The sequence below is a fragment of the Athene noctua genome, chromosome 35 (genome assembly GCF_965140245.1).
Source record: "Athene noctua chromosome 35, bAthNoc1.hap1.1, whole genome shotgun sequence".
Taxonomy (NCBI): domain Eukaryota; kingdom Metazoa; phylum Chordata; class Aves; order Strigiformes; family Strigidae; genus Athene; species Athene noctua.
In genome coordinates, this window is record NC_134071.1 from 907,185 (window position 1) to 922,015 (window position 14,831).

Genomic DNA, 14,831 nt, shown 5'->3' on the forward strand with positions numbered 1-14,831 from the left:
GTTCGGGGGGGTCTGGGGGGGCATTGAGGGGGTTTGGGAGGGCTGGGGGGGGTTAAGGGGAGCCCTGGGGGGGATTTGGGGGTTCGGGGGGGTCTGGGGGGGCATTGAGGGGGTTTTAGGGGACTGGGAGGGGTTTGGGGGTGTCTGAGGAGCCGGGGGGGGGGGGGGGGGGGGAGGCCCCGGGGATGCTTCTGTCCCTTTAAGAAAGGGCGGTCTCGTGATTAAAAACCCCACCCTCTCCGCGTGACCGGCACCGCGCTCGACCAATGGGCGCTCAGGATCAGCGCGGGCCGGGCGAAACCCGGCTGTGGAGGAGCGGGAGAACGCCGGGAGAGGGGAGGGGCTTCTTGGGACGGACCAATAGCGAGCGGCGATGGGCGGAGCGACGTCGCGGATCCACCAATGAGCTGGCTCCGGGGGCGGGGTGGCCGGGCGGAAGCGGTAGCGCCGGGCGGCCATGGCGGCTCCGGGCGGGGCGGCGCGGGCCGGGGCCGAGGTTGTGCAGCTCAACGTGGGCGGCAAGAGGCGCGTGGGCCGCGACCCCCGGACCCCCCCGGACCCCCCCGGGACCCCCCGGTTCCCCCCCCCGGTTCCCCGCCGTCCCTCCCGTGTCCCCCCCCCGGTCCCTTCCCTTCATCCTTCCGGGTCCCCCCGTCCCCTCACCGCACACTTCCGGGTTCCCTCAGTTCCCCTCCGCCCCCCCCCCGGTAATTTGGGGACCCCCTCATCGGGGGGGTCCCCCCAAACCCTCAGGACCCCCCCCGGACCCCCCCGCGGCTTCTCTGGGGTCACCGGGATCTGTCTGCCCCCCCCCAAGGATTTTTTGGGGGGTTCCCCAGAGTCTCTGCCCCCCCCAGGGCCTTTCTGCCCCCCCCGGGATGTTTTGGGGTGCCCCAGAGTCTTTCTGCCCCCCCCCGTGTCTTTCTGCCCCCCCCCAGTCTCTTTCTGCCCCCCCCCGACTCTTTCTGCCCCCCCTAGGGATTTTTGGGGGTCCCGCAGAGTCTTTCTGCCCCCCCCCAAGGATTTTTTGGGGGGTTCCCCAGAGTCTCTTCCCCCCCCCCAGGGCCTTTCTGCCCCCCCCCGGATGTTTTGGGGTGCCCCAGAGTCTTTCTGTCTTTCTGCCCCCCCCCCCCCGTGTCTTTCTGCCCCCCCTAGGGATTTTTGGGGGTCCCGCAGAGTCTTTCTGCCCCCCCCTCGGGATTTTTGGGGGGGTCCCCCAGAGTCTCTTCCCCCCCCCAGGGCCTTTTCTGCCCCCCCCGGGATGTTTTGGGGTGCCCCAGAATCTTTCTGCTCCCCCCTCGGGATTTTTGGGGGGGTCCCCCAGAGTCTTTCTGCCCCCCCCCCCGAGCCTTTTTTTCCCCCCCCTCGAGATGTTTTTGGGGATCCCCCAGGGCGTTTCTCCCCCCCCCCCGAGGTTTCTGGGGCACCTGAGGGTCTTTCTGCCCCCCCCCCCAGCATCTTTCTGCCCCCCCCCGAATTTTTTTGGGCCCCCCCGGGGTCTTTCTTTCCCCCTCCGTGTCTTTCTTTCCTCCCCACCCTGAGTCTTTCTACCCCCCAGAGTTTTTCTCTGTCCCCCCCCGGAATTTCTGGGCATCCTCCCTGTTTTTTTCTTCTCCCCCCTGTTTTTTTCTGCCCCCCCCCGATTTTTTCTGCGCCCCCCCAGCCCAGCTCTGACCCTCGCCCCCTCCCACAGATTCAGCACATCCCGCCAGACGCTGACCTGGATCTCAGACTCCTTCTTCTCCAGGTGATTGTGGGGGACACACCCCACACACACCCCCGGGGGGGCAAAAAAAATCCTAAATCTTGGCGTGGGGGGGCCCCCCGCATCCCCTAACCCCCCCGTGTGCCCCCCCCCAGCCTCCTCAGCGGCCGCATCTCCACCCTGAAGGATGAGACGGGAGCGGTGAGTCTTCCCCCCGCCGACGCCGGGTTCCCCTTTTGACAAGGCGGGGGGGTGTCGTGTCCCCCCCAAATATCTCACACACGCCCCCCCTCTAAAAAAAAAAAAGATTTTCATCGACCGGGACCCAACCGTCTTCGCCCCCATCCTCAATTTCCTCCGGACGAAAGAGCTGGACCCCCGCGGCGTCAGCATCTCCCTTCTCCTCCACGAAGCCCAATTTTACGGCATCACCCCTCTCGGTGATGAATTTTTTTTTTTTTTTTGATGGAGGGGGGGTTTAATTATGGCAGGGGGACACCCACACCCCCCTTCTTTCTTAAATATTCCAGATTTCGGTGTTTATGTCTGTTTTTTTTTTTTTTTTAAATAATAAAAAGTTCGCCGCCTGCAGCTACGGGAGGAGTTGGACCGATCGTCTTGCGGCAGCGTCCTCTTCAACGGGTACCTCCCCCCCCCAGGTAAATCCCAACGCCCCCCCCTCAAAAAAAACCCAAAAAACCCACCCCAAACCGCGTTCCCAAATTTTAAATTCTCCTCGTGACGCCCCCCCGGCAGTGTTACCGGCCAAACGCCGCAACCGTCACAGCGTGGCGGGACCCCAAATCGCCGCCCGGTTGCCGCCGCCGCCCGACCGAGCCCCCGTGCGCCGCAGCCGCACCATGCCCCCCAGTTTGGGCAACGCCGGCTTACTGGGACGCTCGGGGGACGAACGGAGCCTCGTTCCCGCTAAAACTGGTACGACTGGGATGGACTGGGAGGGGTCGGGTGGTTTTTTTTAATTCGTTCTATTGCTGCGGGAAAGGTTTTGAGCGTGGGGTGGGTTTTGGTTTGTTTTTTTTTTTTTTGTCAGGGAACGACCCCGGCGCAGTGCGGTTGGTTTGCGGCCACCACAACTGGATCGCGGTGGCTTACGCCCAGTTCCTCGTTTGTTACCGGTAAACTGGGAGGGACTGGGTGGCGGAGGGTTGTGGTCCCCTCCCCGCCCTCACGGTTTATTTTTTGTCGCCCTCAGGATGAAGGAGACGTCGGGGTGGCAGCAGGTTTTCTCCAGCCCGCGCCTGGACTGGGCGATCGAGCGGGCGGCGCTCAACGCCAAGGTGCTGGGGGGCGCCTTGGGCGACCACGACAAGATGGTGGCGGCGGCGGCCGGCGGCGAGATCATCCTGTGGGCCCTGCGCGCCGACGGCAGCGGCACCGAGATCGGTGGGGCGCCGCCGCGGGGGGCGGCATCGGGGCTGGGGGGGGTCTCAGGGCAGCGCCCGTGTCCCTGGGTGAGCCGCCGGGATTTTGGAGGGTGCTGAGGCCCCGCCCATGGGACCGCCCCCCTCATCCCTGCGGCCAATGAGGGCGGGTGGGGGGCGGGGTCACGCATGGGCGTGTGTGGGGGTGTGTCTGGATATGTGGGGCGGGGCATGGGGTGTGAACACGCGTGTCCGGGCGTGGAGACACATAGCGGAGTGTGAACGCGTGTCAGGGTGTGCACACGTGTGTCGGGGCGTGAACACACGTGTTGGTGTAAATGTGTCGGGGTGTGCACACACGTGTCGGTGTGAATGGGTGTTGGGGCGTGAACACGCGTGTCGGGGTGTGAACACATATAGCGGAGTGTGAACGCGTGTCAGGGTGTAAATGGGTGTGGGGCGTGAACACGCGTGTTGGTGTAAATGTGTCGGGGCGTGCACATGCGTGTCAGGGTGTGAATGTGTGTCGGGGCGTGAACACGTGTGTTGGTGTAAATGTGTGTCAGGGCGTGCACACGTGAGTCAGGGTGTAAATGTGTGTCGGGGTGTGAACACGCGTGTCAGGGTGTGAATGTGTGTCGGGACGTGAACACGTGTCGGGGCGTGAACACATAGAGTGAACACATGTATTGGGGTGCGAACATGTGTCAGGGTGTGAACGTGTGTTGGGGCGTGCACACACATGTCAGGGTGTAGGTATGTATTTTGGCACACGCACATGCGTGAACACACATGTCAGGGCGTGTTTCCCCCTCCTGGACGTGTCTCCTCCTCGCCCAGGCGTGTTCCACTTGGGGGTGCCCGTGGAAGCCCTTTTCTTTGTGGGCAACCAGCTGACGGCCACCAGCCACACCGGGAAAATCGGCGTCTGGAACGCCGTCACCAAGCACTGGCAGGTAACGCCGGCTCCCTCCCCAATTGTCCCCAAAAAATTATCCCCAAAAAATTGTCCCCAAAACGTTCCTAAAAAATTGTCCCCCAAAGTTGTCGCCCCAAATAATTGTCGCCCCAAAAATGTCCCCCAAAAATGGTCCCCCAAAAAATTGTCCCCAAATTGCCCCCAGAAAATTGTCTCCAAAAAATTGCACCCAGAAAATTGTCCCCAAAAATTTATCCCAAAATTGTCCCCAAAATGTCCCCAAAAAATTGTCCCCTAAATTTATCCCCCCAAATAATTGTCCCCAAATAATTGTCCCCCAAAAATGTCCCTCCAAAAATTGTTCCCTAAATAATTGTCCCCCAAAATGTCCCCCAAAAATTTGTCCCCAGATTGTCCCCCAGAAATTGTCCCTAAATTGCCCCCAGAAAATTGTCCCAAAAAAATTGCACACAGAAAATTGTCCCCCCAAAAAATTGTCCCCCAAAAAATTGTCCCCCAAAAAATTGTCCCCCAAAAAATTGTCCCCAAAAATTTGTCCCCAGATTGTCCCCCAAATATTGTTCCCAAATTGTCCCCAGAAAATGTCCCCAAAAAATTGCACCCGGAAAATTGTCCCCCAAAAATTTATCCCAAAATTATCCCCAAATTGTCCCCAAAAAATTGTCCCCAGAAAATTGTCCCCGAAAAATTGTCCCCCAAAAATTTATCCCAGAATTGTCCCCGAATGCCCGCAGATCCAAGACGTCGTCCCCATCAACAGCTACGACGCCGCCGGCACCTTCCTCCTCCTCGGCTGCAACAACGGTTCCATCTACTACGTGGGTGAGCGGCGGCGGCGGCTCCGCGCGCCGGGGGGTGGCAGCGGTGACGCCGTCACCGTCCCCTTGTTGTCCCCTCCCTCTGTCCCCTCCCTCTGTCCCCAGACGTCCAGAAGTTTCCCCTCCGCATGAAGGACAACGACCTGCTGGTGACGGAGCTCTACCGCGACCCCTCCGAGGACGCCGTCACCGCCCTCAGCGTCTACCTCACCCCCAAAACCAGTAAGAACCCCGTGCTGGCACCGGGAGGGCGGGTCCTGGCCGCGCCGGTTTGCTACTGGTTCAACTGGGAGGGGTTTGTGATTGTAGGTGATAGCGGCAACTGGATCGAGATCGCCTACGGCACCAGCTCCGGGGTGGTGCGGGTCATCGTGCAGCACCCCGAGACGGTTGGTTCCGGGCCTCAACTCTTCCAAACTTTCACCGTTCACCGGAGCCCCGTCACCAAAATTATGTTGTCGGAGAAACATTTGATTTCTGGTGAGCGCTGGGGGGGGGGGCACAAAATGGCGGCGGGGGACTGGGAAATGGCGGGTGGCAGAATGGTGGTGGGGGCGACAAAATGGCGGCTGGGCAACAAAATGGTGGCTGGGTGAGGAAGCGGTGAGTGAGGGGTGGGGGAACCATAAAATGGCGGCGAGGGGGCAAAATGGCGGCTGGGGGCACAAAATGGCGGGCGGGTGGGTGGCAGAATGGTGGTGGGGGTGACAAAATGGCGGCTGGGCAACAAAATGGTGGCTGGGTGAGGAAACGGGGAGGAAATGGTGAGGAAACAGTGAGGGGCGGGGGCCGCAAAATGGCGGCGGGGTGACAAAATGGCAGTCGGGTGAGGAAATGGTGAGGGGCAGGGGCCGCAAAATGGCGGCGAGGTGACAAAATGGCAGCTGTGTGTGGAAAACGTGAGGAAACAGTGAGGAAACTGTGAGGAAACAGTGAGGAAATGGTGAGGAAACAGGAAATTGTGAGGGGAGGAGGCCACAAAATGGCAACGGGTTGACAAAATGGCAGCTGTGTGTGGAAAACGTGAGGAAACAGTGGGGAAACTGTGAGGAAACAGTGAGGAAATGGTGAGGAAACAGGAAATTGTGAGGGGAGGAGGCCACAAAATGGCAACGGGTTGACAAAATGGCAGCTGTGTGTGGAAACGGTGGGGAAACTGTGAGGAAATGGTGAGGGGCGGGGGCCACAAAATGGCGGCAGGGCGACAAAATGGCGGCTGCGTGCGGAAACTGTGGGGAAACGGTGAGGAAATGGTGAGGAAACAATGAGGAAATGGTGAGGGGTGGGGGCCACAAAATGGCGGCGGGGTGACAAAATGGTTGCTGGGCAACAAAATGGTGGCTGGGTGAGGAAATGGTGAGGAAACAATGGGGGACGAGGGCCACAAAATGGTGTCGGGGTGGCGAAATGGCGGCCAGGTGAGGAAACAGTGGGGAAACGGTGAGGAAACGGTGAGGAAATGGTGAGGGGCGGGGGCCACAAAATGGTGGCTGGGTGAGGAAATGGTGAGGAAACAGTGGGGAAACGGTGAGGAAACGGTGAGGGGTGAAGGCCACAAAATGGTGTCGGGGTGACAAAATGGCGGCCAGGTGAGGAAACGGTGAGGAGCGAAGGCCGCAAAATGGCGGCGGGGTGAAAAATATTTATCGGGCAACAAAACTGTGTCTGGGTGAGGAACCGGTGAGGGCCGGAGGCCACAAAATGGCGTGCGGGGGGCGAGAAAACGGCGTCTGTGTGCGGAAACGGGGAGCAAAGATGGAGGAACCGGTGAGGAGGAACCGGAACCGGTGAGGAAGGAGCCGCCATTTCCCGCCCAGTCTGCGCCGACAACAACCACGTGCGCACGTGGACGGTGACGCGGTTCCGCGGGATGATCTCGACGCAGCCCGGCTCCACGCCCTTGGCCTCCTTCAAGGTCCTTTCCCTGGACGACGCCGACGGCGGCGCCGACATCGGTGAGACCAGGCCGCTTCCCTTTTAATTTTTTTAAAATTTTAATGATTTTTAGAATGAATTCGTTTTTTCCGCCGCCTTCAGGGCCTTTCGGCGAACGCGACGAGCAGCAGGTTTTCATCCAGCGCGTTGTACCGGACGCCAACCGAGTCTTTGTCCGCCTTTCCTCCACCGGCAAACGGTGAGCGCTGGCGCCGCGACCCCTAAAACAAACAAAAAAAATCACACGACGAGCCGAAAAATTAAACTTTTTTCGGGTTTTAATTTCTTTTTTACGTTTTTTTTTTCCCCAGGATTTGCGAGGTGCGCTCGGTGGACGGCGCCGCCGTCGCCGCCTTCACCGTGCACGAGTGCGACGGCCCGAGCCGCATCGGCTCCCGCCCGCGCCGCTACCTCTTCACCGGCCACGCCAACGGCAGCGTGCAGATGTGGGACCTCACCACCGCCGTGGAGGCCCTGGGCAAACCCCACGGTATTTTTGGGTTTAAAAACCTCGATTTTAGGCCGCCCGGCCCCGCCGCCGCCGTTTTTTAAATTTTTTTCCCTCCGCGCGCAGAACCGGGCGGTTTGACCGAGGACGAATTGCTGCGGCAGCTGGATCAGTGCGATTTGGCCCCCCCCCCCCAGACCCCCGACGCCAGGTAGGGGCCCCCCCAAACCCCCCCAACCCCTTAAACCCCCCCCCAAATATAAAATTTTTAGGGTGGGGTCCCCCCAAACTCTCCCCGCGCCCCCCCCCAGCCCGTTTTATTTTTTATTTAATATTTTTTTTCTCCGCAGCCTCCGCCCGCCGGCGCCTTCCCCCCCCCCAAAACACCGCGGGGGGGCTCCCCCCACCCCAAACGTCACGGGGGGGCCCCCCCTTCCCCCCTCTCCTCATTCTGGGGGGGCCCCCCCTTTTTTTTCTCCCCGCGGCGGGGCGGGGGGGGGCGGTGGTTTTGTCGAGCGTTGCCAAGAGCTGGCCCAACGCCTCGACCCCCCCCGATTAGGGGGGAAACCCCCAATTTTTCGCCCCCCCCCAAATTTAAACCCCCCCTCCACCCCCCCCAGACCTCGGGGGCCCCCCCAAAACGCCGACGCTCCCCCCGTCGTCCCCTTGGTGCCCCCCAAGTCCCGTCTCAACGAAACGGCGTTTTGAGGGGGGGGCAGGACCCCCCCCACGCACCCCCCACCCCCCCCCACCCCCCCCCCAGTACGTTGTGCCTTGGTTTGGGCCCCCCCCCCCCCCAAAAAAATGCGCTTTGGGTTTGGGGGTGCCCCCCCCGCAGCCCTGCCCCCTCCGACGCGTGCCCTGTGGTTTTTGGGGGGGTCTTGGGGGCGGGGCGGGCTCCCCGTGGTGGGCGGGGTCAGCGGTCACGTGTGTGTGCGGGGCGGGTGGAGCCGCGGGTGGAGGCGGAGCCTCACAGGCGCGTGTGGTGTCATACGTGTGCGCGGCGTCATGCGGGGCGGCTCCACACGTGTGTGCGCGGACTGACACATGTGTGCCGATTGACGCACACGTGCAGACTGACACGTGTGCGGATTGACACGTGTGCGGACTGACACACGTGTGCCGATTGACACATGTGTGCCGACTGTGTGCGGATTGACACGTGTGTGGAAATTGACACGCATGTGCCAATTGACACACGTGTGCGGATTGACACGTGTGCCGATTCACACACGTGTGCCGATTCACACACGTGTGCCGATTGACACACATGTGCAGACTGACGTGTGTGGAGATTGACACGTGTGTGGACTGACACACGTGTGCCGATTGACACATGTGTGCCGATTGACACACGTGCAGACTGACGTGTGTGCGGATTGACACGTGTGTGGAGATTGACGTGTGTGCAGACTGACACGTGTGTGTGGACTGTCACGTAAGGGCGGCTACATACCTGCACGCTGGGCTGACACGTGTGTGCACGGGCTGACACGTGGGCGCAGCGTCCCAGAGGGTGGCTCCACAGGTGTGTTCATGGGCTGACACGCATGTGCACACGGCGGACACGTGTGGGAAGCAGCAGCACACTGGGCAGCTCCACATGTGTGCGCACTGGCGGATGTGTGTGCAAGGATTAATGCGTGTTCATATGCCAACATGTGTGTTCACATGCTGACACACGTGTGCACAGTCTGACAAACGTGTTCACACCCCAGCACACACATTCACACCCCGACACGTGTGTTCACACCCTGACATATGTGTTCACACCCCAGCACACCTTTACGCAGCCTGACACACGTTTGCAGCCTGACATGTGTGTTCACGCCCCAACACGCATGTTCACACCAACACTTGTCTTCACACCCCGACACGTGTTCACACCCTGATGCACATTTACATCCTGAACCCTGTGTTCACACCCAAATACGTGTTTTCACATTCTGTTACATGTGTTCATGTCCCAACACGTGTGTTCACATCCTGACATATGTTCACAACCCAACACACGTGTGCACAGCCTGACACATGTTTGCAGCCTGACACACATGTTCACACCCCAACACGTGTATTCACACCCCGACACATGTGTGCACACCCTGACACATGTTCACACCCCAACAGATATGTTCGCACTTTGAAGTGCGTGTGCACACCCTGACATGTGTGTGCACAGCCTGAGAGACACGTTCACATCCTGACATGCGTGTTCACGCCCCGATGCGTGTGTTCACACTCTGCTGTGTGTGTTTGTGTCCCACCCTACACGTGTGTGCACACCCTGACACACGCGCTCGTGCCCTGACACGTGTGTTCACAGCCCGACGTGTGTGCATGCCCCGACACACATGTGCACACCCTGACACCCGTGTGTGCAGCCTGACATGCATATGCACACACCAACACACACGTTTACACCCCAACACGCATGTCCGTGCCCTGACACACGTGTGCACACCCTGACATGTGTATGCACAGCCTGAGTCACATTCACATCCCGACATGCGTGTTCACGCCCCAGTACATGTGTTCACAGTGCTGTGTGTTCGTGTCCCAACACGTGTGCACACCCTGACACACATGCTCATGCCCCGACACGTGTGTTCACAGCCCAACAGACACGTGTGCATGCCCTGACACGCAGGTGCACACCCTGACACCCGTGTGTGCAGCCTGACGCGTGTGCACACCCCAACACACACATTTACACCCCGACATGTGTGTCCATGCCCTGACATGCGTATGCACACCCCAACACACACCCCGACAGGTGTGTCCGTGCCCTGACACACGTGTGCACACCCCAACACACACCCTGACATGTGTGTCCATGCCCTGACACGTGTGTGCACACCCCAACACACAACCCCCGACGTGTGCACGCCCTGACATGCATGTGTACACCCCAACATACACATTTACACCCCAACATGTGTGTCCATGCCCTGACACGCGTGTGCACACCCCAACACACACCCTGACACGCGTGTCCATGCCCTGACATGCGTGTTCACGCCCCGACACGCGTGTTCACGCCACACCACGCGTCTACACGCACCCTGACGTGTTCACGCCCCGACACGCGTGTTCATACCGTGACACATTCACACCGACACGCGTGTGCACACCCCCCCCATATCCAGGCGCCCCCCACACGCGTGTCCAGCGACGGCCCCGCCCCCGGCCCCTCTCATTGGCCGCAGGACGGGGGGGGCGGTACCGGGGGGGCCCCAGGACCCTCCGAATCGCAGCGGCTCAACCAGGGACCCACCGACAGCCCCGGGCGCTGCCCCGAGACCCCCCCCCCCGATACCGGGGACCCCCCCAAATACCGGGGGGACTCCCCCCAGATACCGGGGACCCCCCCCCAATACCGGGAACCCCCCCCCCCCGCCATGCGCCCCCCCCCTCCCGCCGCCTTCTGCCTCCTGGGGACCCTCCTGGCGCTGGGGGCCACCGAGACGCCGCCCGCGGGGTGAGTCCGGGGGGGCCACCACCCCCCCGCCCCCCAAAAATCTTTAGGGGGTCCCAAGCGTCCTCCCCCCACCCCCCCCCCCCAAATGTCCCGTTTTTCCACTTGGGGGGGGGGGCTATAAGGACTGGGGGGGGGCTATGGGGGGGCTGTGGGTGCTATGGGGGGGGCTATAGGGACTGGGGGGGCTGGGGGGGGCTATAGGGGCTGTGGGGGCTATGGGGGGGGCTATAGGGGCTGGGGGGCTGGGGGGGGCCTATAGGGGCTGGGGGGTGCTATGAGGGGGGCTGGGGGGGCTGTGGGGGGGGCTATAGGGGCTGGGGGGGGCTATGGGGGGGGCTATAGGGGCTGGGGGGGCTATAGGGGGCGGCTATAGGGACTGGGGGGAGCTATGGGGGGGCTATAGGGGCTGGGGGGGCTGTGGGGGGCTATAGGGACTGGGGGGGCTATGGGGGGGCTATAGGGGCTGGGGGGGCTATGGGGGGGCTATAGGGGCTGGGGGGAGCTATGGGGGGGGCTATAGGGGCTGGGGGGGGCTTGCTGGGAGTTGGGGGGCTGGAGACGGGGAGGGAGGGGGTCTGCGGGGGTGAAGGGTCCCCTGTGGGGTATAGGGGGTCCCCTATAGGGTGGGGGGGTCTCCTATGGGGTATTGGGGTCCCCTATGGAATGGGGGGTCCCCCATAGGGTGTGGGGGGGTCTCGGGGGGGTCCCCTAGGGCTGGGGGGGTCCCTATAGGGTCCCCTGTAGGGTGGGGGGGGTCCCCTATGGGTTTGGGGGTCCCCTCTGGGATGGGGGGGTCCCCGTGGGGTGTGGGGGTGCTCTGTGGGGTCCCCTAGGGGCTGGGGGATAGAGGACAAGGGGGGTCCCCCCCCCAAAACCAAACATGGAGGGGATTTGCGGGGGGGAAGGAGGGGGCTTTGGGGGGCCCCCATAATCCTCCCCCCCCCCAATAGGCTGTCGGAGCTGCGGGGGGGCCTGAGGCACCGCGTGCCCCCCCCCACCGCCACGACCCCCCCCCGCCACCGTCTTCATCATCTTCATCATCTTCATCACCCTGGTAAGGAAGGGGCCCCCCCTTGCCCCCCCATATTTTAGGGGGGCCCCACACACACTTCCAGAAAGGGGGGGAGGCCCCCAAAACCCCGGGGGGGGGGTCTGAGAAGGGGGGGGGGGGGCGCAGCCGGTGCCTCCGGGACGATTTTTCCGCGTGACGTCACCACGGGGGGGGGGGGGCTTTGTGTCCTTGGGGGGCCCTTTCGGGGGGGTCCCCGCGTGTCTCCTGTCCCCCGTGGGGGCCCCGGCCAGGCGGGGGGTGGGGGTGTCCCGTGTGCCCCCCCAAATCGTTTCCCACCCCCCCACACGCGTCCCACGTGTCCCTTGCCCCCCCCCACTGTGTTCTGCTCCCCCCCCCCCGTGTCCCCTGTGTCACCCCGGGTCCCTTCCGTGTCCCCTGCCCCCCCCCCCGTGTCCCCCCCACATACCCCCAGGTCCCAGCGACCCCCCGTGTCCCCCCATGTCACCCTGTGTCCCTCCCCGTGTCCCGCGTGTCCCCCCGTGCCCCCCTTTCCCCCCCCGTGTCCCCCCATGTCCCCCCGGTGTCCCCCCATGTCCCCCCGGTGTCCCCCCGTGTCCCTTGTGGGCCCCCCCGTGTCCCCTGTCCCCCCGCCGTGTCTCCCCTGTGTCCCCTTTGCCCCCCCCGTGTCCCTCGTGGCCCCCCGTGTCCCCCTGTCCCGCCCCCGTGTCCCCCCGTGTCCCTTGTGGGCCCCCCCGTGTCCCCTTTGCCCCCCCCGTGTCCCCTGTCCCCCCGCGTGTCCCCCCGGTGTCCCCCCGTGTCCCTCGTGTCCCCCGCCGTGTCCCCCCGTGTCCCTTGTGGGCCCCCCCGTGTCCCCCCGTGTCCCCCGTGTCCCCTTTGCCCCCCCCGTGTCCCCCCATGTCCCCCCGTGTCCCCCCCGTGTCCCTCGTGTCCCCCCCCGTGTCCCCCCGTGTCCCTCGTGTGTCCCCCCCCGTGTCCCCTGTCCCCCCGCCGTGTCTCCCCCGTGTCCCCTTTGCCCCCCCGTGTCCCCCCCGTGTCCCCCGTGTCCCCCCTCCCCGCGGGGCCGCTCCCCTGTCTGTCCCCCCCGCGCCGGCGGGAGGCGTGTCCCTCGGTCGGCCCCTCCCCTCCGTGCCCGCCCGCGGCCCCGCCCCTGCCGCCGCGGGCTCGAGGCGGCGGTGATGGGCCCCGCGCTGCTGCTGGCCGCCGCCTGCCTGGCGCTGCCGGCACCGGGCACCGGGAGCGGCCCCGCCCGGCTCCGCCTGCTCTTCACCCCCCCCCGCTGCCGGCTCCGCTGCACCGGCGGGCGCTGCGCCCAGCTCTGCCACCGCGGGGGGAACCTCACCGCCCTGGAGAGCGGCCGCCCCCCCGGGGAGAGCGGGTTCCGCCTCGGTCAGTGCGGGCAGCGGGGGGGGGACACGCAGCGGGACCTCTGCCGGGGGGGGCCGGTGACCCGGGTGAGGGGCCGGTAACCCCGGGAGGGGGGCCGGTAATTTGAGGAGGGGTCCGATAATTTGGGGAGGGGGCCGGTAACCGGGAGGGGGGGCCGGTAACCCCGGGTGAGGGGCCGGTAATTTGAGGAGGGGTCCGGTAATTTGGGGAGGGGTCCGGTAACCGGGAGGGGGGGTCCCGTAACCCCGGGTGAGGCTCCGGTAACCGGGAGGGGGGTCCGGTAACCCCGGGTGAGGGTCTGGTAGTTTGGGGAGGGGTCCGGTAACCCCGGAGTGAGGGTCCGGTAAACGGGAGGGGGGTCCGGTAATTTGGGGAGGGGTCCGGTAACCAGGGTGAGGGTCCGCTAACCCCGAGAGGGGGGTCCGGTAATTTGGGGAGGGGTCCGGTAACCGGGAGGGGGGGTCCCGTAACCCCGGGGTGAGGCTCCGGTAACCGGGAGGGGGGTCCGGTAACCCCGGGTGAGGGTCTGGTAGTTTGGGGAGGGGTCCGGTAACCCCGGAGTGAGGGTCCGGTAAACGGGAGGGGGGTCCGGTAGTTTGGGGAGGGGTCCGGTAACCAGGGTGAGGGTCCGGTAACCCCGAGAGGGGGGTCCGGTAATTTGGGGAGGGGTCCAGTAACCGGGGTGAGGGTCCAGTAACCCCGGGAGGGGGGTCCGGTAACCCCGGGTGAGGGTCCGGTAGTTTTGGGGGGGGGTCCGGTAACCCCGGGGTGAGGCTCCGGTAACGGGGAGGGGGTGTTAGGTGGGGCCCCCCCCCACCCACGCGGCGCCATGAGCTCATCGCGTCCCGCTTGGAAATCGCCGGGAATTCGGAAAAACAAACACTGGGGCCCCGAGAAACACCAAAAAAAGGGTTTTCACAACAACAAAAATCCAACTATTTGGCACCCGCACGCCTGGGCCCTTCCCCACACGCCTCGCGGGGCCCCCCCGGGGCTTTCGGGGCCCCCCCGGAACGTTAGGGGGGGCCTTTATCCTCCCCCCCCCCCCCTTTTTTTTTTTTTTCCATTCGCATCCCCCGGGTTGGATTTTGGGGTGACACCCCCCCCCCCTCCTTCAAAAAAGGGTGCTGCCCCCCCCCCTTCACTTTTTTACCCCCCTCCCGCTGCTCTAAAATATTTGGGGGGGGGCCCCAATTTGTGTGAATTTCGGGGTGTCCCCCCCCTTAAAAAAATAATTTTTTTTTCTGCTTTTCCCCGCAGTCGTCTGCCCGCTGCTGTGTCAAAACGGGGGGGTCTGCGCCCGCCCCGACACCTGCCTGTGCCCCCCCCAATTTACCGGCAGGTTCTGCCACCTCCCGGCTAACAGCACATGGGGAGGGGGGGGCACCGGGGGGGGGGACGACCCCCCCAAACCCCCCCCCGACGCCGCGGGGGGGCCGCAAGCCCTCACTCAATCCGTCTACACGCTGCCCTTGGCCAACCACCGCGAGGAGGAGGACGGTGAGAAAACGATCACATTTTTTTAATTTTTTTTTGGGGGGGGGGCCACAACGGGTGCTGGGGGGGTTGAGGGGACCCCCCCCCCGGCACCCTCAATGTGTGTGTCCCCCCCCGCACAGGTGCCCAGTCCCTGGTGAGCGTCCGGGTGCGACACCCCCCCGAGGCTTCGGTCGCCATCCACCGAGTGGAGCGGGTGCGGGGGGGCC

The 14,831-nt window shown here is 63.6% G+C and overlaps 2 protein-coding genes across 2 annotated transcripts in view; both read left to right on the top strand.

The window, feature by feature from the left end:
• Window positions 1–431: 431 nt before the first annotated feature.
• Window positions 432–7,936, top strand: SHKBP1 (SH3KBP1 binding protein 1). Its single transcript, XM_074930674.1, has 17 exons — window positions 432–525; window positions 1,694–1,747; window positions 1,861–1,906; window positions 2,013–2,145; window positions 2,284–2,364; window positions 2,462–2,641; window positions 2,757–2,841; window positions 2,919–3,109; window positions 3,928–4,043; window positions 4,762–4,849; window positions 4,951–5,067; window positions 5,155–5,325; window positions 6,663–6,800; window positions 6,883–6,979; window positions 7,092–7,270; window positions 7,355–7,439; window positions 7,579–7,936. Exons 1-17 carry the CDS (start codon window positions 458–460, stop codon window positions 7,934–7,936), a joined length of 2,187 nt encoding a protein of 728 aa, XP_074786775.1. The 5' UTR covers window positions 432–457.
• Window positions 7,937–10,617: 2,681 nt separating this feature from the next.
• The window catches only part of LTBP4 (latent transforming growth factor beta binding protein 4), a 17,501-nt gene continuing 13,287 nt past the window's right edge, over window positions 10,618–14,831 (top strand). Inside the window, exons 1-4 of the mRNA XM_074930676.1 lie at window positions 10,618–10,706; window positions 11,657–11,760; window positions 14,386–14,625; window positions 14,745–14,828. Coding sequence (XP_074786777.1) covers window positions 10,627–10,706; window positions 11,657–11,760; window positions 14,386–14,625; window positions 14,745–14,828 — 508 coding nt within the window. The 5' untranslated portion in view covers window positions 10,618–10,626. The remainder of the gene's footprint in view (window positions 10,707–11,656; window positions 11,761–14,385; window positions 14,626–14,744; window positions 14,829–14,831) is intronic.